Raw genomic sequence first — 21,603 nt, 5'->3', positions numbered from 1 at the left:
TCACAAAAAAAAAAAAAATTCTGGTGATTGTTTATAAAAACAGATTTCAACCATTTATGAGTTTGAAATGATATTATGAATATTGTGATTTGGTTTCAAATTTTGTTTGAAATTAGAAATTTTATTAACGCGGTTATGATTATCAACATAATCTATCCTTTGGTGACATTTAAAATTGTTTTTTTTTTTATTTTCATGACAAAAATAGTAAATACAGAAATATTTAATCATTTATTTTCAATGCCGGTTCTTGATAAAATTTGTGCTTCTAAAAGATATAAATTGTTTGTATTTTGTAAATAGACATTATTAAAACCATAAACCTTAATAAAATTGACTTCTTAAAGTTCATGCGTTGTAAGTATTGTCATAATTTTTGTTTTAAAGCAAATTCAATCATAAGATGCCAATATCAATGTTTTAAACTAAACTCTGAAAATCCAATGTGAAAAAAAAAAAAGACAGATTTTTAATTAAAAATTTTGTAAGCTTTAAAGTTACTGCGTTTCATTTTATCAATATGCCAATTTCGTAAAGGATGTGATGATTGGTTATTTTTTAGGGTCAACTCAACAATTTCACACTAAATAATGTGACTGAAATAGGAATTAAGGTAACAGTGATAGTTTAAATATGAACTGAAATGATAAAAGAATGGTGATGTTTTTACTTAAAATCACTTAAAGAGCAAAACATTATTTTCTTTGAGGTTCAAATGAAAACATGAGATTTTCTTTTTATTCAATTTTACCATTGATAAAAAAGCAAAAAATCAGTTGTATAAATTATTTTTAGAAAAAAATTAAGCCGGCAAATTTAGCAATAAAATTGAGTGATTTAAATAAAAATATCATCAAGCAAGATAAGTTGGACGTACCTTGAAGAGTTGTAAGAATTGTTGAAGTGTAAAGTTTTCCTCGCCATGGATTTCCCATCTGTCCCAGACTGTGAATGATAATTCATCACTAAAAAAAAAACAATGAAAAAAAAACGTTCAGTTTTAACATTTTTACAGCAATAATATTCAATCTTGTTTTAAAATATTTAAAAAAAATGTAATGCTGTTTATATAATTTTTTTTTTTTTTTACTTTTTTTATAACTCCATTTTGATGCGAATATGAACATTAAATTCATTTGGAAATAAAATAACTTTTTGAAGGGAAGTAATCCATTCACGCAATTATTTTTACTTTCTAATTCAATTTGTGTACTTACTTGATTTTTGTAGTTTCTGCTGGACCCGGTTCCGACAAGAGAATCAGGGGTAAGGCAAGATTTAAGAAACAATTTCGGTATTTATGCAATGGGAATCCATTCACAAGTTTTACCAACTCTACAGCAACCTGTGACACAGATTAAAATAACACATTTTTACAACTCTTCATGAAATTGCTTCTGGGAAATAAAAAAAAAATATCTTTACATGTAATAAATCTGCTTTTTAAGTTTTTGTTATTCTTTTCAATTTTTCTTTTCATTGACAATGACTTTTTACAGCATAAACTTCAAAGCAATAAAAAAAAAAAAATATTTAAATTTCAATTCGATATCATTTCATACGTGTAAATAATTCTTGGATGATAATTAAAAGAGGTGGGGATTTTTTAAAAATCACTTAAATTACAAATTGAAATGGTCTTGTGTGATCTCTCATGGGTTTCTTTGCTTGCTGACTCATTTTTGATACATTGAACATGATACATTTTTCTAGAAATAATTAATCTGAACAGCAGGTAACAAAATGCCTAATTTGAGGGCTGCCGGAGAGATATATCTTTTTGTAATGGTGGTATCAGACTCATGATTAGTTCCTTTTTTTTTTTCATGTCAATTGAAAAATATGCATGATAAGATAATGCATTCGATATTCTGTGAAACTTTATTAATTGTTATTTACTAATATAATTTATGAAATGACCAACAAGGAAAATCTCCTGAATAAATAATGTCATGATTATCAAAGACTTAATCAACATAAAACTGTTTTCTGTTTTAGCATAAACTAGCAGGAAGACTCAACATTTTTCACAATTGACTGACAATTACCAAATATTTCACACTCCTGTATTTTTATTAGCATCAAAATCGGTGAAGTCGCCCATTTTTCAATCAAATTGCGTACTCTAGTTTGGGACATATGGCGGTGCATCGGGAGAATGCTTCACATGCTCCAAATATTTTTAATATGAATCTTATATAAACTAAAATTGTTGTAATAGATTTTCCAACATTAAAGTCTAAAATATACTGAAAGATATAATCAAGTCATCTTTATTTTCGGTCTTTCAAACATCCATCATTTATTTGTTGTTTTGTTTTAGACCAACTATTTCTAAATGAAATTTCTCCGAAGACTTTATATAAAACTAACAAGAGTTTCATCCATTCATGTAAATTTCATAATCAAATGCAGTAATAATGATTTACTAAGATATTTATTCTAACAAAATGACTGTGATAAATCATTCATTATTCGATTAAACATCTCGATGGAAGTTATTCGATTAGGAATGATTTCCATAGTTTTTTCTGATACAAGAATTTATAACAAAAATCTCTTCATGAAAATTATTTAATCTCAGTGTAAACAAATTTTAAAGACATCCAATTTTACACATTTTTTTTTTTTTACTTATAATGTGGTGATATTATGGGAATTTTTTAGACTTTGTCCAGAATTCACTCACCATGAAAAAAATAAAGAAATTTTTAAGGATGGAAAAAAAATCATACACCAAAAATCACATAAATTATTGATCAAGTAGTTTTATTTTTATCAAGAAATTCATTTTTAAGGGAATTTTAGTTTTTCCAATGCCCCCCTCCTGCTCCATGTTAAGAATGGTTTTCTAAAATATTTTTATATTTGGAGTTATCTCCCTTGTTTCTTCAAACTTTTTTTCAAAATGGCATCATGAGATTGTCACTCTTTGTTTAGCCATAAAATTTTATTTTATTATTCAGGAATAAAACTATTTGATCAATTTATGTGTTTTTTTTTATGTATAATATTTTATTCTCCTCACATGTACCTACATCAAATAGATTTTTTTTTATTACGGAGAGGTGGGGATCACTATTTTTTTGTGTACAAATTAAAAAAAAAAAAAAGTTTATTTTAATTGAAATTGTTTCTAAACATCTAAAAGTGAAAACATTTTTACTGATTTTTTAATCCATTTTTTAAGAATTTATGTATAACAAATTAAAAAAAAAAATTTTTAAGTTAAAATATTTATTGCAACAACAATTTGATATTTGTCTCTAATGAAAATATGTCAAGTGTTTAGACGTTGAATGGTTATTACAATGGAGATTTCACATCTGTAACAAAATTTTAAATGCACTTTAATACTTTTATTGCAAAAAAATAAGCTATTTCGAAATTAGTTTTCAAAGTAAATATTAATTTGCATCAAGAAGAGCATTATTATTATTAGTCTATTTATAAAAAGAGGAAAAATGTACTAACAAGGCCAGAAACCGTGGCAGTGGTGGTGGCGATGGCCGGAACAATATGACCTGCAATACGCTTCACTTTGAGTCGATCAGCAGGTTCAATGCTATACATGGCGGCACGAAGATTCTGGAATATGAAAATGTGAAAAAGATATTGGTCATTGATCTGGATTAATCACTGAAAATAAATCTGTTAACGTAAAGTTGCAAGAATTTACTTACAGATGTGGCTGTAATGAAATCTATATGCCCATTCGTATCATCATCTTTCTCAAATTCTATCACAGTTAATGGTCGAGTAACTGGAAAACAAATCAAACATCAGTCATGTTTTTTGTTTGTAAACAAATTGATTAACTATTGATTGATTTTTACAAGTTTTTTTGGTTTTATTTGAATTTTTTCCTACAAACAACGTGAATAACTGGACGGCATTTACGATTGCTAACAATAAAAATATGAATTTCAGACATTCATTTAGGTTTGTTAGAAAACAATAAATTACAGCAAATAGTTTAATAAATAATAATATCATATGCACCTTTTTTACGTTAAAGAATTATATAAATTATAGCATTTAAGGATCCATTTGGCTCTGATTGGTTTAGCTTGATCATGTGACTAGAGATAGGAATTATATTATTACAAAAAGATTCTGAATGAGTTTTCCTTTTAATTTTTCCTAAAATCCTTTTCGAGTATGCAGGTATATAATAGTTGCATAGTTACAGGTCACCTTTGATCGTAAGACTCTGGTGAAGCCATTCTTATTTCATGGGAAGGAGATCTTTAACAATGATTGGCAGGCCTTTACATTTAAAATTTATTTCTGCCCTAAATCTGATGTCAAGTCGAAACAAGTTCTTACCAACTTCATTTTTGTCATGTGTCTGTTGTAAAAATTCTGCTGCCAACTGAATTTCATCACTCGAATGGCTTTCTTCTTCTGCTCGTTTTTGTGCTGATTCATCAGTTTCAATCTCCTAAAAATCAAATTTTTTTGTCATTAAAAACAAATAGAAATGAACAAAATCCTGCATCAAAAAAATAATTGAAAATAAAATCAGAATAAAAAAATTGGTGAAAAATTGTGTTTTATAAAAACAAAAAGTTTAAAATAACTGAGTCTGCCAGCAATTGCACAATGTTTGAGGAAAAAGAAATTGTTGCTTACCTTGTTGGTTGGTGTGAATTCTGGTACTTGAAACGTATCGAGAAGAGACGTCAACATTTCTGGGCAAAAATCCTGAATTTGAAAAAAATAATTGAATTTCAGATTTTTATTTATTTTATTGCATTTTCACCTTAAACAACGCATATTGCCACTTTGATGTAGCGAGCTACTATCTCAGACATAATTTTCAGAGATACTATGTAGGAAGTTAAGCAAGATGTCCCACATTACACTTGAATTTCTGCATGTCAGTACAGTCAGGGAAGCAGGGATCCGGAAGGGAATTCCAAAGTCTAGCAGTCTGAAGGAAGAAATTATTTAGAGTAGAAGGCTTTCTGGCATCTGGGGATCTCTGTGTAGGGGTGGGATTTTGCTGCTTGTTGGGTTTGTCGGAAGTATTTACGTCGAGGGGTACAAGCGCTTGTAGTTTGTCAAAGCATCTACCATTAAAATACTTGTAAAACAGGCAGGGGAGATGCAATATTTCGTCGATGGGACAGAGACTGAAGTTTAGATGACTGTTCAGGACCTATTAGGTTGGCGACTCTCTTTTGAACTCTGTCTAAAAGTGAGTGAGTGAGTGTGAGTGAGTGTATTTGTTTAACGGCATTTCAACCTCTAAGAGTCATTTAATGCCAAAAAAGTTTTGTTGGTATAATAGATTTTCAGTTTCTTGTAAAAAATTTTTAAGTTTCTTGAAAAAGTTTATCTTTTGAAGCAAGATGTTTTAGGTTTTCTGAAAAATTGTTTTAGTTGTAAGAGATTTGTTTTTCTAAACTGAATTTTACTTGTTTGCTTTATAGGAGTTTGAATACATTTGTTTCTTTTAAATAGTTTATGATTTGTTGGGGTTCCACTTCCTGGAACACTTTTCTAATGTTTGTTGTTTTAAAATATTTCTTCTGAGTGTGTTTGTGTTTTCTACATTCTGTCAGTAGATGTTTAATTGTTAGTTGTTGATTGCAGAGTGTGCAATTTGGTGTTTCCTCCGCTTTGATTAGGTAGGAATGAGTTAATTTTGTATGTCCGATTCTTATTCGGTTTAGTACAATTTCTTCTCTTCTTCCTTTAAAAATTTTTTGTTTTTCGTTTTTAATTATTGGTTGATGTTCATGCAATTTGTTTGTAGTGCATTTGTTCCATTCCTCTTGCCACATGTTTTCTATATATTCGTTGATTTTTCTTTTTAGGTCTGTGTGTGGTATTTTAATTTTTTCCATTTGGTGGTTTGTGGCTTCTTTAGCCAGTTTGTCTGCTTTTTCATTTCCTGGAATGCCGACATGACTTGGTATCCAGGCTATTATAATTTTTTTATTGTTTTTTTCGGTTATTTCATTGTATTCTTGTATAATTTCTGTGATAAAAGGATGTTTAGATTTTACTTCAAGGGCCATGATACAGGATAGGGAGTCTGTATATATTATGGTTTTTTGTTCGTTGATGTCTTTGATGTGTTTGAGAGCTATTTTGATGGCCTGCAGTTCGGCTGTATATATTGAAGCCTCGTTGGGCAGTCTTATTTGATATTGATTTTGTCCATCTGTGCATGCTGCGCTTGTTCCGTTTATAGTTTTAGACCCATCGGTGTATATTTCTATGTATTCTGCATATTTTTCTCTTAGTTCTCCAAAGTTGCTTCTGTTTGTTATATTATTTGTAATGTTTTTCTTGTAAGTAGTAAGTGTTATGTCGGTTTCTGGGTTGTGTAATGTCCATGGGGGTCTGTCGTTTGTTTTCTGAGTAATTATATTGTCGGGGTTTTCATTGATTTGATGTATTATTTCTTTAATTCTGTGTCCAAAGGAGGGTATACTTTTTGGTTTCCTTGAATAAGAGTTTGTACATTGTAAGTTGAAGGTAGTTTTGTATGTTGGGTTTTCGGGGTTGGTTTGTAGTTTTGTTGCGTATTGTAACGCTAGTTTTTTCCATCTTAAGTGCAGGGGTAGTTCTTGGGCTTCTACATGAAGGCTTTCCATTGGAGAAGTTCGGTAGGCTCCCAGGCTGAGTCTTAAACTTTGATTCTGTATTGTTAGTAGTTTGTTTTTGTAGGATTTGTAAGTAGAGCTGTATATGGCACAACCATAATCCAGTTTGGATCTGATATGTGAGCGATATATTTTGAGCATTGTAGCTTGATCTGCTCCCCAATCTAGTTTTGATACTATTTTTAAGATATTTATTGCTTTTAAGCATTTTTGTTTTAATTTGTTTATGTGCTCCTTGAAGTTTAGTTTGTTGTCTAAAATGATCCCTAGAAATTTGGTGTGTTGTACTACTGGTATTGGTTGTCCATCTAGTTTGAGCTGTGGGTCAAGGTGGTATTTTCGTTTCCTACAAAAGTGGATACATGTGGTTTTGCTTTTGGACATTTTAAATCCATTTTGGTTAACCCAAAGGTCTATTTTGTTAAGGCAATGTTGCATTTGTCTTTCAATAGTTGGCATATTTGGTGATGAGTAAGTTATTGAAAAGTCATCAACAAATAGTGTTTTTTCGAATCCCATGTTAACATTTTCGATTATACTGTTGATTTTAATTAGAAAAAGGGTGGCAGAAAGTACGCTACCCTGTGGTACCCCTGTTTCTTGTGTGTGTTGATCTGATGTTGTATTTCCTAAGCATACTTTAAATGTTCTGTGGGATAGGAATTCTTGGATAAATTTTGCTAGGTTTCCTCTGATTCCCATATTATGAATATCTTTCAAGATTCCATATCTCCACGTGGTGTCATACGCCTTTTCGATATCAAAAAAGATTGAGACCACGTGGTGGTTTCTTATTAGACCGTTATGAATATATGTTTCTAGCCGAATAAGTTGGTCATTAGTACCTTGATTTTGTCTAAATCCGCTTTGGTGTGTAGAAATGAGGTTATATTTTTCTAAATGCCACATTAGTCTTGTATTGACCATCCTTTCTGTTGTTTTGCATATACAGCTTGTTAAGGCGATAGGACGATAATTGGTAGGGTTGGAGTGATCTTTTCCTGCTTTAGGAATTGGGATGATATTGGAGTCGAGCCAGTGTTTTGGAAAATTGTTAGTCCACCATATTTTGTTAATTATCTGTAAGAGAATGTTGAGAGATGTGTCTGGCATGTGTTTTAGAAATTGATAGTGGATGTCGTCTGGACCAGTAGCTGTATCTTTACTTTTATGAATTGCATTTTTTAGTTCTGTTATAGTGAAAGAGGTGTTATAGTATTCTTTGTTATTGGATGTGAAATTGAGTTTTTCTTTTTCTGCGTTGTTTTTGTATTTTTGGAATTTGGGGGAGTAGTGGTTGGATGATGAGTTTTGGCTGAATTCATTTGCGATTATGTTTGCTATTTCTTTTTTGTCTATAGTTTGTCTACCATTTGGTGTATTTATATTATTTATTGGTGTTCCAAGTTTTTTTCCAGTTATTTTTCTTATTATTTCCCATGTTTTTTTTGATGGCGTGTTGTTGTTCAATTTGGAAATATAGTTTTGCCAGGTTTCTTTTTTGCTTTTTTTTATAATATAGCGTGCTTTTGCTCGTGCTTGTAGGTATTTTTGAAGGTTGGGTTTTGTAGGATGTAGTTTGAAGTTTTTTAGCATTTTTTTCCTGTTGGTTATTGCTTGCTTACATTCTATTGTGAACCATGGCGTTGATTTTGGGTGTGGTTTGGTGGAAGATTTTGGGATTGTCTTGGTTGCTATTTCGTTTAGTGTATTGGTGAAAGCTAACATAGGATCTGGTTTGTTAACTATTTCTTGATTAATTAGATTTGTGCAAAGTTTGCTAAATTCAGTCCAGTTAGCTTTATTAATTTGCCATTTTGGTTTTGATTCTTCTGTTGTAGGTTCTTGGGTTTTGAGAAAAATTGGGAAGTGATCGCTGCCACACTGGTCGTTATGTACCTCCCATTGGAAGTCCATAAATATTGTGGGGGAGCATAGTGTTAGGTCGATAGCTGATGTTGTTCCTGTGCCTGGGTGAAGGTATGTGTGTGTTTTGTCGTTGAATATAGTTACTTCAGGTGATTCCAGTAATGATTCAATGGTTTTCCCATTTTGATTAATATTCTCACTTCCCCACATTTTGTTATGGGCGTTGAAGTCCCCCATTAATATAAAAGGTATGGGGAGTTGTGTTATAAGATCTTCAATTTCGGTTTTGTTTAGTTTATGTTTAGGTGGAATGTATATCGAACAAATGGTTATTGGTCGGTGAAGTGTAACTTTAATTGCTATTGTTTGAAGGTTTGTTTGGAGTTGTAATTTTATATGTGGTATCTGTTTTTTTATTATAATTGAAGTGCCACCTGTGGGTCGATTATCTGCTTGTGATCTGTTTGTTTGATTGTAGATGTGGTATCCTTTGAAGTTGATGGTGTCCGTTTCTTTTAGAAGAGTTTCCTGTAGGCCGATTATGCTGGGGTCATATTGTGCTATTATATGTTTGATTTCTTCGTAGTTTGGTTTTATGCCTCTACAGTTCCACTGTATGATGTTTTTATTCATTTCCATAAGTAAGTTCGTTTGTTTATTAATTTTTTTCCTTTTTTTTTTCTGTTTGGTTTTTGTTTAGGTTTTTATATCTATTATTCTATTGGTTTGTTGTGTTTTGAGTGGTTTTTGTTTTGTGTTTACTTGAACTGCTTGGTTCCTCAGTCTCCATTTTCTCTTCCTGATCAGTTCTGTTTTTGGAGCTAGATTTTTTCCTGTGACTCTCGATTTCAATCAATTCAAATTTGTTTTCATTTTCGATTAGTATTGTCTCTGTTTTTTGTTTACTTTGGTTTTTGGAAAGAGGATTTGTGTTTTCCCGTTCTGTTTCCATCTTTCCAGATATTGTGTTTTTATCTTCTGCTTTTGTCCTTGTACGTGATTTGGATCTTTCACGGTTTATTTGTGGTTTTTGTTGTTCGGGTTCTTTTTTGTTCTTTGGGACTTGTTTTAGATCATTTGACTGAGTTTTCAAAGATACTGGTATTTGTTTCTTGTTTTCGTTTTGGTTAGTTTTTAAAGTTTCAATTAGATTTTTGAGTTCGGAGATTAGTTTAAGTAGGTCTTGGTTTTGGGTTGTTTGGTTTGAAGTTTTTGTAATGTCTGCGTAAGTGTTTATTTTTTCTCGAGAGCTTGCTATTTTCCTTGCTTCAGGAAAGGGCACGTTTTGTTTGTATTTTATTTCGGCTATTTCTTTTTCTTTTGTGTAGATTTTGCATATTTTAGAGTATGCTGGGTGTTTTTCTTGGCAATTTGGGCATTTTGTTTCGTTTGGGCATTCACTTTCAGTATGGTTAGGTTCTTTTAAGCCACATTTTCCACATACTTTCTGTCCTTTGCATGCTTCTCTGCTATGTCCATATTTATGACACTTATAACATCTCAGAGGGGCTGGTATATATTGTTCTACTTTTTCTATTGTGTATCCGATTTTTATTTCTTTGGGAATTTTTGGTGTATTGAAAGTTAGTATGTAGGTTTTTGTAGGTATGGTTTGACCATTCCTTTTTATGTTTATTCGGACGTGATCGATTACTCCCTGTTTTCTTAGGGCATTTTCTATTTCTTCTGCTGTAGCCAAGCTTAATTCATGGCTTTTTATAACACCTTTTGATGTGTTTAGTCTTTCATGAGCATAACTTTTGCATTTATAGATATGGAATTTTTCCATCTCTAAGATGTTTTTTGCGTCTTTATAGTTGTCGACTGTGACAAGTAGATTGCCATTTTTCATTTTTTTTGCTGTTTTTGGGTTGCTGTTTTGAGACAGAATTTTTTCAATTAGGAATGGAGATAGATCGCTGATCTTTTTTCCTTCCAAGGTTTCGATTACTATGAATCTTGGATATTTTTCTTTATCAATTATTTCATAGTTATATTCTTGTTCACTGTCTGAGCTGGTTACGTCAGAGTGGGTTCTTTTCGATTTTGTAGTATTTTTTTGATTTCTGGGTTTTTTGTTTGGGTTTATTATATCCATAGAAGTTTGTTTAGATTTTCATCTCTCTTGCTCCCCACCCTCCTCGGAGCCCGAAATTGGGAGATGTTAGGGGGGAAACCCATTCGCCCTTTCATCCCAGGGATACAAAAGAGATATACTCAATTGATTGAGTTTGTTCCATCATTTCCTGTTTCCTCCTTTAGTTTCTTCTTTCCCAGTTTGATAGAAACGTTCGTTAGGGAGCAGTTGTATGGTTTTTGTCTCATCAATTGATTGGCCCTTGCCATCGCCTTCTAACACTTAACTGGTTTGTCTATGTTTGTAGTAATGAAATTGGATTAAGTTGTTTTTTTTTTTTTAATTTTATTTAGATGTTATAATTGACATTTTCAGTGTAAGTGTTAGGGCTTGACATGACTAGCCGATTGGTTGGATCGGGCCTCTCCAACCGCCCGTCTAGCCTAGTACAAGGCCAAAGTAGAGTGTTGCTACAGGTACCTTTATTTTCCCTAGGCATCGGTTGCTCAGCCACCAGGATCCTTTTCCTAGGCATCACGGGTTGCCACCCACGGCCAACAGGTAGCCCCGTTGAGGGACTTTTACCCTCTGCAGGGGGGCAGTCGGCGTATTCTAATGCCCTGCCGACAGGGTCAACCAGGAAGTAGAGAAGGAAAAAAGGAGGGGGGAAGGGGAGGGGGCTGTTGTTTTTATTTTGTTTTTGTAGAACATAATTAAGTTTTACAAAAGAGAATAGAAAACAAAAACAGAAATCGATGTAGGTGCGTTTCGTCTCAGGAAGCCAATAGGCAGCCTGATCTGGTAGCACCAGGTCTAAAAGTGAGAGACTAGTAGCAGATGCACCAGACCAAATGTGGCAACAATACTCCATACATGGGCAAATGGTGGCCTTGTAGAGGTACAGGATATTCTCAGGCGTAAGTAACTTTCTAGCATGGTAGAGAGAGCCCACCTTCTTTGCAGCAGCCTTGGCAATGCTCTCAATGTATCTGTTCCAATTCATGTTCCCTGTGCACATTAAGTTGAGAAATTTGAACAAAGTACTTTCAAGTAATGTATCATTAGCTATAGTAATCAGTAGTTGAGAAGGTGTTTTGTAATTATTAAATCAATGGTAACATTGAATGTTACCATTGATTTATGTTCCCATTCAACTACAGACTGAAGGTCTTCCTTGATTTCCGTGAATATGTGTTCATTCATTTTCCCTTCATGTCTGTTATAGAGTGTGGTGTCGTCATCAAATGTACCCATCTTTATATTACATGACTGTGATTTTTGTTTAAGCTAGAAATGTATTTATTCATTATTTAAAATGAAACTAGCAAGGAGGAGGAGGGAAGGACTTACCTCTTCGTTATACTGAACCTGATAAACATCGGCGTAGAGACGGGCTGTACTGCGGATGAAAAGGAGATGCCTACGGAGAAAAGGGCAAGGAAACTGAGCTTTTAGAAAAGACACACATTTTTAATGAAACGTTATCAGCAATCAAGAAAGATTCAAACAATTTAAATCAATTTTAAAAATAAGCCTTAAAAAAAAAAAAAAACGAAATGATTATCTTTTTAAACTAATAACTATCAAGACATCAATAGTTCTCATTTTGAAAATTATTGGATTTGCATGTGATATTAGTTGGAGGCAAGCATGCTGCTTTTAAAGAGTAAAGCTGGGGAGTATGAAAACATTATCTGAGAAAACTCCATTTATGTACTTATTTAACTGCTTAAAAAAGATAAGAAATTAAGGAAAAAATAAACAAACAAAAAAGATTCTTTTTTTTTCAAACCCAAAAATATTTATATTTTTTATTTAATAGTCATAAACAATAATAAACTGTAAAATATCGTTGATTGTTATTTTGTGAATGACGATTAGTACGAATTACTTACAATGGATTTGTTGAATCGAAAGTCACTGGCACAGGAGGGCGTTTGGGGGATTGCCAAAACATTCCTAAAAGAGGAAGGAAATGAAATGTTAGATTTCATTGTCATTTGTTTGAATGCACATATGAAATGCGATAGTTTAGGTAATCCCATTAGAATGCTAAGCATCATCAGCAGCAGCAGCAGCAAAATTAAAAGAAAGTCTGCAATAATTCCAACATCATTCCAACAAGTAATAAATGATCTATGATTGCTCGTAATATAATCAACTCAAATTGTCGATAAAAGCAGTTGATTGAAAATGAAAAGAATTAAAATATTTCATGAAATGTTGTTTAGCATTTTGCAACGTTCAGTAATGGGAGGAGGGCTTTAAACCCCAATAGATGGCTTATAATCTTTGCTAGCAGAAAATGGTCTTTTTGTCATTGGCACACACATCTTATAATAATATGAACTCATTTTTTTCCCGTCTGATTTTGACATTCATAGGATTAAAAATCAAGATATTTCATGCAAATATAATATGCACAAACGGCAGAACAATATCTGAGTTGTGTTATAGGCTTATTATTTCTCAAATTCCTCGATAATCTTAGATTTCTATAATTTTTCTGCTGAGAAGTCACGGCCAAAATCGGTTAAGATCAATGGAAGTGGTAAAATATTTTCTCTCTCAAAAATTCCTCCTCCCCCTGTCACCACTTAACACCGTTTGGGGATCGTTCACAAGGAACAGTTGAGAAGAGAACACCGGTTTGGCTTCATAGTTCTTTCATGTGAAGTTATTTAAAATAACTAAACTAAGCCGCAGTGCTCTGTGGCGTAGTGGTTAGCGTGCTGGACAAATCACATTATATTTTCACGTTCGCGCCAACCTACCGTAGTCGTTTTTTTTTTGTTTTTTTTTTCCTAAACAACTGGAATGGACTTTTCTTGGTGGCCGAACTGTTAACGTTGCAGATGTTTTTTTTGTTTGTTTTTTTCACACTTTATTTTCCTACTTTTACTCATGACTCCGGGTTTGATCCTTCCTACTTACCTACCATAACATTTTTTAAACCCCCCCCCTCCCGGAAACAAACACTCGGGCAACGCCGGGTACCCCCGCTAGTTATAAATAATTGGCTCAATGGATAATGATGTCTCTCAGCCGTAATGACAATGGAGGCTATTGTTGTAATGGAGATAAAATACCAAAAAGAATGATTCTTCTACTTTTGTGATGTTAGTAGTTTTTTTACAGTGCTAGTCCATAAGTTCCTTCCATGAAAAAACAAAAACAAAGAAATATTTTTATAATGTATGTACCCATGATGGAAATAAAATATCGGCCACCAAAAATCACGTAAATTGATTTAGTAGTTTTAATTTTTTTATTATATTGATTTAGTAGTTTTATTTTTATTGTTTTTATAAAAAAAAAATCATTTTTAACGGATTCATAGGAATTTCTAGCCCCCAACACCTCCATGTGTTAATGGGTTTTCTAAAAAACTTAGTTTTGATTTATTGTGAATTATCTCCCTTGTGCAAAATGGTGTGGAGAGATCACCATTCAGCCATAAAATTTGGTATTTTTTTGTTGTTTAATAAAACTTGTACCCTGTTGTGTTCTTATTATTATTGTAACTTTAATGATATAACAAAATGATTACAACATATTTTATTCAAATCCTAAAGCTAATCTTTTAACCGTTCTTATCCAGAATTCCCTCTATATTAAAAAATTAAAAATAAAGAAAATTTATGTACTCATGATGAAAAAAAAAAAATAATTTCCAAAAATCACATAACTTGATCAAGTAGTTTTATTTAAAAAAAGAAAATCAAAATTTATGAGTATCGGAGGAGTGACTGCCTCACCCGTCATTTAAAAAACTTTTCCAAAAACAAAGGAGATAACTCAAACTTGGAAGAATTATCTTGTAATGCCTATAAATTCCCATTAATCGCTTAAAAATGAATTCATTTATAAAAAATAAAATTACTTGATCAATTTACATGATTTTTGGAATATGATAATTTATTTTTTGTCACAGGTATGTACATCATACAGATTTTTCTTTATTTTTGTTTTTTAATCTAGGAAGAATTCCGGACAAGAACTCTTAACTTCAAATGGAATTTTCCACTTTCTACTTATTTTTATATGCAAAATACTGTTTTTAACCGATTTTTATACCTACAATTCGATTAAAAGTTAATTCCTATTTTCTCCTGCCAGTGTGAATAATGCATACAACAATGTTTAATTGAGCAAATTTAACAATATGTATTGTGTACTTCAATTTTTTTCATTTTGCAAGAAAGATTTCACATTGAAATGTCAAACAGCATTTACTTAACAATTCTCTCATATGAAATTTTGCTGCACAAAAATGTTTTAAGACTTTGTTTTGAAAAATTTTAAAAGCAATATGCATTTCTTATCAACAATTCACATTCGTTTGGATAGAACGAATTTATGCAAATTTTACTGATTTCATTCGATGATTCTCATGTTCAATTGTTTCTGATTTGCATTCCGATCGTGGCAGTTGAAACATTTTCTATGAAAATGAACCAACTTTTATTAATTGTATACTTCATTTTCATTCTAATGCCCTAGAAAATATTGAACTCCTGATGCGATCGTCTACCTATATGAGAGTCATATATTTTCTAAGAAAGAGTACTACTGCTACATCCGAGGAGGTGCCGCTCACTACTGCTTTGATATAATTCAAAATCAAATTCATAATCTAGTGGGATGTGATCTCTTCTTTTCTATTCAGACTTTTTTCTCATAGAAGTGATGTTTTTAATCTTTCTCTACCCTCTCATTTGCTTTGTTTTGGTTTAGTTGTTTTACGGCATATCAACCCTTTTTGGGTTATTTAATGTCGAATCCAGTGATTTTGGAAAAAAGACTTTACACTTCAAGTTCTTAATATCTTCAATTATTTATTCATGGTGTTTGGTTTGGTTGTTTTGTTTTATGGCATCTTTTGTTTCTTCTTGTATGACATTCACAGCAAGAACTCATTTCAAATGGGACTTTTCCTGCACACTACAACATGTTCATCTTAAAATCAAATGTCATCAAATATTTGTGATATAATGTTTTCATAAATAATAAACTTCATTCTATTAATCATTTTCAATCCTCTCATAATAGTCTTCATCATTCAATATTCAACATCTCATTAACCTTTATTCTCAAATGGCTTTTAGCTTTGATAAGTGTTGATTCCTTATTAAAAACAAATAACTGAATATTGTGTAAAAACATTATCAAAAAAAAAAAAAATAGTTCACCTCCATCCGTCAATTTGGTATCCAGAGGAAATGCACGAAGCAAATGCTGAGCCTGAAATACACAAACGATCAATCGTTGGTGTTTGGAATAAGAAAGAAAATCGAAATATTGAATTTCAATTAAACCCATGTTATCTATTTAATGGTCCTGTCGAAATTAGTAACATATCCAAAAATTACGAAAAATGATAAAGTAAAATATTGACTATAAATGAAAATAGTTTTTGAAAAAAAATTGCAAGTTTTACTTAAATAATAAAACAGAATTCCAAACGATGAGTTACTTCCCTTGTTTAAGTTAATAATAATGGCAGATCAATGGATCATGAAATCGCAAAGGTAAACGTTTTTTAATGTTGTAAACTATTACTAATTGCGACATGACAATTAAGTGGATAACATTCGTTTTTTTGTTGAAATTCGATTTTTTTTATTTTCAATTTTCATTCTTATTCCGACCAAACACCAAAAAGTTCATAAGTAATTAGCAATATTTTAATTATGGCCAAAATTGTGAACTTTGAAAATTTCATAAAATATAGAGTTGAAAATATGTAATTTAATTCAACATTATTTTACTGTATTATAAAGAAAGGCAGGAAAAAAAATCTCAAATGAAAATTGTTTTAAACGTCTTAAAATTGTTGAATATCAAACTCACAAACATTGTGTCATGTACCATCATGTAATGTTAGAAACAATTCTTATTTTTATCAAAAATGAAATAATTACTAAATTTTATTTCTTTTTGAACAGATTTTTTTTTTAAATCTTAATTGTATATACAAAAAAAACAAAGATTTTTTTAAAATCTTAATTGTATATACAAGAAAAACAAAGATTTTTTTTTAAATCTTAATTGTATATACAAGAAAAACAATGATATTTTTTTCTCATTCTCCTCCTCCCTCCAATTTTAATTTACATAAAAATATTTGATAAGTTAAAGTATTAATAAAATAGATTTTAAAAAATACTTAAAATTAAATATTTATCAAAAAGAAAAAAAAACTTTTTCTTTTACTAATTTTTTTTTCAGGCAGATGTTTTGACCAATAAATGAAAATCACTAAGAAATTATTTTAGTTTAAATTTTTTTATTTAAAATAAAATTATTTTAAAGATCATAATTTTTTAATAAAATGTTGGAAAAAATTTTTTTTTAATAAAATGTTGAAGAAAATGCTGATTACTTCACTTGAAAAAAAAAATATAATTTTAATAAATAATACTTTAAAAATAATTTAGGTTAAGAGATGCAATGGCATCAAGATTTTTGTGAGATAAAAAAAAATTCTTTAAAAAAAAAAAGATTTTTTATAATCTTGTAAAAATCTTTTTTTTTGTAGTTACGAAGAAGGTTCAGTTAAAGCTAACTTATTTCAACAATAATCAGCAATATTCAATGTTCCCAAATGGTCACCCATCTAAGTATTGACTAAACTCAACATCACTTAACTGGATTTGACAAGAATCAGTGTCAATGTAATTTATCCATAAAGAAGTGAAAAAATAAATTTCAAAAGTTTTCTGATTTATTTTCCAAACTTGTCTATTCAAATTGATCCAAATATTTTTGGTCGATAAAATCACAATCAAATTATTTTCTCAAAAGAACTGAGAAAGTGTGTGCCTTACCTTGTAGTTAAAATATTTGACAAACTTGACTTTCGCAAGAAGAATGCATTGATCCCAAGTTTGTGGCGCATTATGAAGATAGCGTGATACTGGCACAGCATTGTCAATCGGTTCACCATTCAACAATCGCTACAAGAAAACATTTTCAATGTTTTATTCCAATATTGACATGTTAATAATAGGAAAATATGGCAACTTTGGTCATTATCCCAGATTGCAGGAGAGAATGACAAATAGATTTACAAAATTATAATAGAAGATCCCACTTACACAAGCAGTAGCACACCTGTTTGGCCTGTTAGATGCAAGAATTGGATAAAAGAAAAAGTTAAGAACTTGTGTTTGTAGCTGAATTCTTTTTATTTGTGGCATTAATTTGCATATGATGGAATATTAATTTGCATATGACAAGGAAATATTAAGTTGCATGCGAGGGAAATATTAATTTGCATATGAGGGGAATAGCTGCTTTAAGAAGGACACACAGTTGAGTTTTTGCGAGAAACAGCAAAACTGAGTATTGTTGGTCGTGTGAATTATGGCGTCAGTGAAGAGGAGTTCTGTCAGTTTTCCTATCAGGATGTCTTATTCTAATACTGATACTTTCATAATGGGAAACTATGGAAACCTGGATACCTAGATCAGCATCTCAAGTTGTATTGTTTGCAAGGAGGGAATCACAATGAGCTACAAAAACAAAATACATCAAGGGATTCTGAAAAGCAAGCAAGGTCTAATACTGACAAGTTTTCGTCCCAAAAACAACCGACTAAATCTGAAAGTAAGATGCATGTGTGGAAGAGAATACAAAAACTTGCAACATTTAAAGAACCATCAGACCAGGGTGAAATGTTGTGAAAAATGAAAGATTCAGAGGATCTCTTCCTGGTGAAAAAGGCCAGACTTCATTACACACCGTCTTTACTTACTCCAAACATTTGTCAGAGTAATGTTTCTAATTTTTGCAGATTGGAATTAATATGTATTATTTGGATTTGTTTAACAGCATTTCAACCTCTAGGGATTATTTAATGCCAAGAATAAGGTTTGTTGATATAGAAAATTTTAAATTTCTTGGAAAGATGTTTTAAATTTACTGAAAAGTTTGTTTTCAGAAGTAAAAAAAAAGTTTGTTTTTCTAAAGTAAAATGTTATTTATTTAGTTTACATGAGTTTGGATAAATTTGTTTCTTGAAAGTACTTTACAATTTGTTGAGGCTCCACTTCTTGGAAGACTTCTCCAATGCTTGCTGTTCCAAAATATTTCTTCTGGATGTGTTTGGGCCTTCTACAGTCAGTAAATGTTTGTTATTTGTGAATTGCAGAGTGTGCAGTTTGGTGCTTCCTTCACTTTGATTAGGTAGGAATGAGTTTTGTGTGTCCGATTCATATTCGGTTCAGTACAATCTCCTCTCCTCTTCAAAGCCTTTTGTTTTTCATCTCTGATTCTTTGCTGATATTCATGCAATTTGTTCTCTGTGCACGTATTCCATTCCTCTTACCTGTTTTCCAGATGTTCATTAATTTTTCTTTTCAAGTCTGTCTATGTTATTTTGATTTTTTTTTGATTTGATGATGTGTGACTTCTCTAACCAGTTTGTTTGCTTTTTCATTTCCTGGGATGCCAACATGGCTTCGTATCCAGGCTATTATAATTATTTTACCTTTTTCGGTTATTTCATTATATTCCTGTATAATTTCTGTGGTAAAAGGGTGTTTAGTTTTTCCCTTTTCAAGGGCCATGATACAGGATAGGGAGTCTATATATATGATGGACTTTTGTTTGTTGTCTTTGACATATTTGAGTGCCATTTTGATGGCTTGTAGTTCAGCTATGTATGTTGAGGTATCATTGGGCAGTCGTATTTGGTATTGGCTTTGCCCATCTGTATATGCTGCATCTGTTCTATTTATGGTTTTTGAACCATCTGTATATTTCTTTGTATTCTGTGTATTTTTCTCCAAGTTTTCTGAAGTTGCTTCTGTTTATTCAATTATTTGTGATGTTTTTCTTATATTTAGTGCGTGTTAGGTCAATGTTTGGTTTATTTAATGTTCATGGCGTTCTCTTAGTTATTTTTTGTGTAACTATGTTGTCTAATTTTTCATTTATTTGAAGTAGCATTTCTTTAATTCTGTGTCTAAAAGAAGGTATACTTTTTGGTTTCCCTAAATAAAAGTTTATAAATTGTAGGTTGAAGGTAGTAGCGTAGGTTAGCTTTTCAGGATTGCTTTGCAGTTTTGTTGTGTACTGCAAAGTTAGTTTTTCCCATCTTAAATTTAGGAGTGGTTCATGGGCGTCTACATACAGGCTTTCCATTGATGGGGTTCGATAGGCTCCCAGTTTCTCATGTATGGTTAGTAGTTTTTTTATTTTGTAAGTGGAGCTGTAAATGGCACAACCATAGTCTAGTTTGCATCTGATGTGTACAGTATATTTTGAGTATTGCAGCCTGATCTGTTCCCTAGTCTAGTTTAGATATTATTTTTAAGATGTTAAAGCATTTTTGTTTTAAGTTGCTAATGTGCTCCTTGAAGTTCAGTTTATTATCAAAAATGATTCCTAAGAATTTGGTATGTTGTACCACTGGTATTAGTTGTCCATCTAGTTTTGAGCTGCGGGTCGCCACCCATGGCGAACAGGTGGTCCCATTGAGAGACTTTTACTCTCTGCAGGAAGGTAGTAAGCGTATTCTACAGCCCTGCTGACAGAGCAAGGATTTGTTTTGACTATTGACAATGTAACCTCTGACCTTTTCTAGGGGTATCTTCACAATGATTCTTATTTGTGAAATTAATATAGACTATATTAATATGGGTTAAATTAATATGAGTTGAATTAATTTGGACTATATTAATATGGATTATACTAATGTTGGCTAAATTAATATGGACTAAATTAATACAAAAATGGAAACAATTTGATGGTCTTTTCATTTCATAAACCCATCACACATTTTCAATTTTAACGACTATGGTTTGTTGGAAAAGGAACAAACATTTTTTTTTCTACCATCCACGAAGAAGAAATCTTGTCAAGGTACCTCTGAAGAAGGTCAGAGGTCACATCTGGCAAAACGTTGTGAGAATAACCCCCAAGATCAGAATAATGATCTGAATAATCCAAAAAATATGTCAGAGTAATTCAATAACAGATTTGACTAATTTTGTACTTTACGGTTCAGGTTTCTTTAACTTACCTCAATCACTTCGCTCGGACTTTTATTAATTGACCAAAACTTGTTCACCATGTTAGCTTTTTGGCAGAAAGAACTTTCAAACTGTCCCAAAAAAAAATAATTGCATTATAATCTAAATCAATCGCAATAAATAACATTATTTTATTTATTTATTTATTTTACTCATGTTCACCCTAACAAGGCGTATAGCTACTCAGACGTAAGGGCTACTATTTAGAACCATGCGTAGGAAAGATTAAAAAGATGTTGGTTTACGTTACATTTAAACTTCTGCATATCAGTACAGTCTGGGAAGAAGGTAGCAGAAAGGGAATACCAAAGTCTAACTGTTTGAGGGAAGAAACGTAAAAAGCTTTCTGGCATTTAAGAACCTCAACAGTGAAGGGGTGTGATTTTGTTGCTAAGCGGGTTTGTCGGGATATTTTTTTTAAAACATTCTTTAAAAATATCATTAGAACAAAAAAAATGCTATAAAATTTAAAATAAAAAAATGTTATAAAATTTTCAAATGAAAAAAATAGTTCCTGTCCAGCATTATTCGTATATTAAAAATAAAAATAAAATCTGTATGGTGTACATACCCAATTATGTAAATTGATCAAGTAGTTTTATTTTTATAAAGTAAATTATTTTTAAGTGATTAATGGGAATTCGTAGGCATTACAACATCAATCTTACAGGTTTGAATTATTGTTATCTCTCTTTGTTTTAAAATTGTCAGTTACTCATAAAATTTGATTGTCTTATTAGCAATAAAACTTCTCAATCAATTTATATAATTTTTGGAATATGATATTTTCCTTTCATCATGGGTACGTACATCATACAAATTTTTTTTCATTTTTTATTTATTCAGTTTATTAATCAGAGAAATTCTGGACAAGAACGAAATCTATATAAATAAAACAGTATGTGTATATGTAAATATTTAACTGATAAACTCTTAAACTCCTGGTCACATAACACGGTAATTAATAGGAAGTAGTAATCATACACTAATGGTGGTC

At 31.2% G+C, this 21,603-nt stretch overlaps 1 protein-coding gene across 5 annotated transcripts in view; it reads right to left on the bottom strand.

The window, feature by feature from the left end:
- Positions 1-21,603, bottom strand: part of LOC145292185 (ubiquitin-like modifier-activating enzyme 6) — a 577,203-nt gene that overhangs the window by 798 nt on the left and 554,802 nt on the right. For all 5 annotated transcript variants that reach the window (XM_080138474.1, XM_080138476.1, XM_080138473.1 and 2 more), the window contains 11 exons: positions 20,597-20,677; positions 17,397-17,525; positions 15,759-15,810; positions 12,462-12,525; positions 11,917-11,986; positions 4,636-4,707; positions 4,330-4,444; positions 3,684-3,763; positions 3,475-3,588; positions 1,218-1,345; positions 878-965 (listed from right to left, as the gene is read on the bottom strand). In XM_080138474.1, coding sequence (XP_079994600.1) covers positions 878-965; positions 1,218-1,345; positions 3,475-3,588; positions 3,684-3,763; positions 4,330-4,444; positions 4,636-4,707; positions 11,917-11,986; positions 12,462-12,525; positions 15,759-15,810; positions 17,397-17,525; positions 20,597-20,677 — 993 coding nt within the window. The remainder of the gene's footprint in view (positions 1-877; positions 966-1,217; positions 1,346-3,474; positions 3,589-3,683; positions 3,764-4,329; positions 4,445-4,635; positions 4,708-11,916; positions 11,987-12,461; positions 12,526-15,758; positions 15,811-17,396; positions 17,526-20,596; positions 20,678-21,603) is intronic.

Source organism: Euprymna scolopes, chromosome 13, assembly GCF_053919585.1.
Source record: "Euprymna scolopes isolate OS-2025 chromosome 13, ASM5391958v1, whole genome shotgun sequence".
NCBI lineage: Eukaryota > Metazoa > Mollusca > Cephalopoda > Sepiida > Sepiolidae > Euprymna > Euprymna scolopes.
The sequence above is the reverse complement of the archived record's forward strand: the minus strand, read 5'-3'. Positions and strand labels throughout refer to the sequence as shown.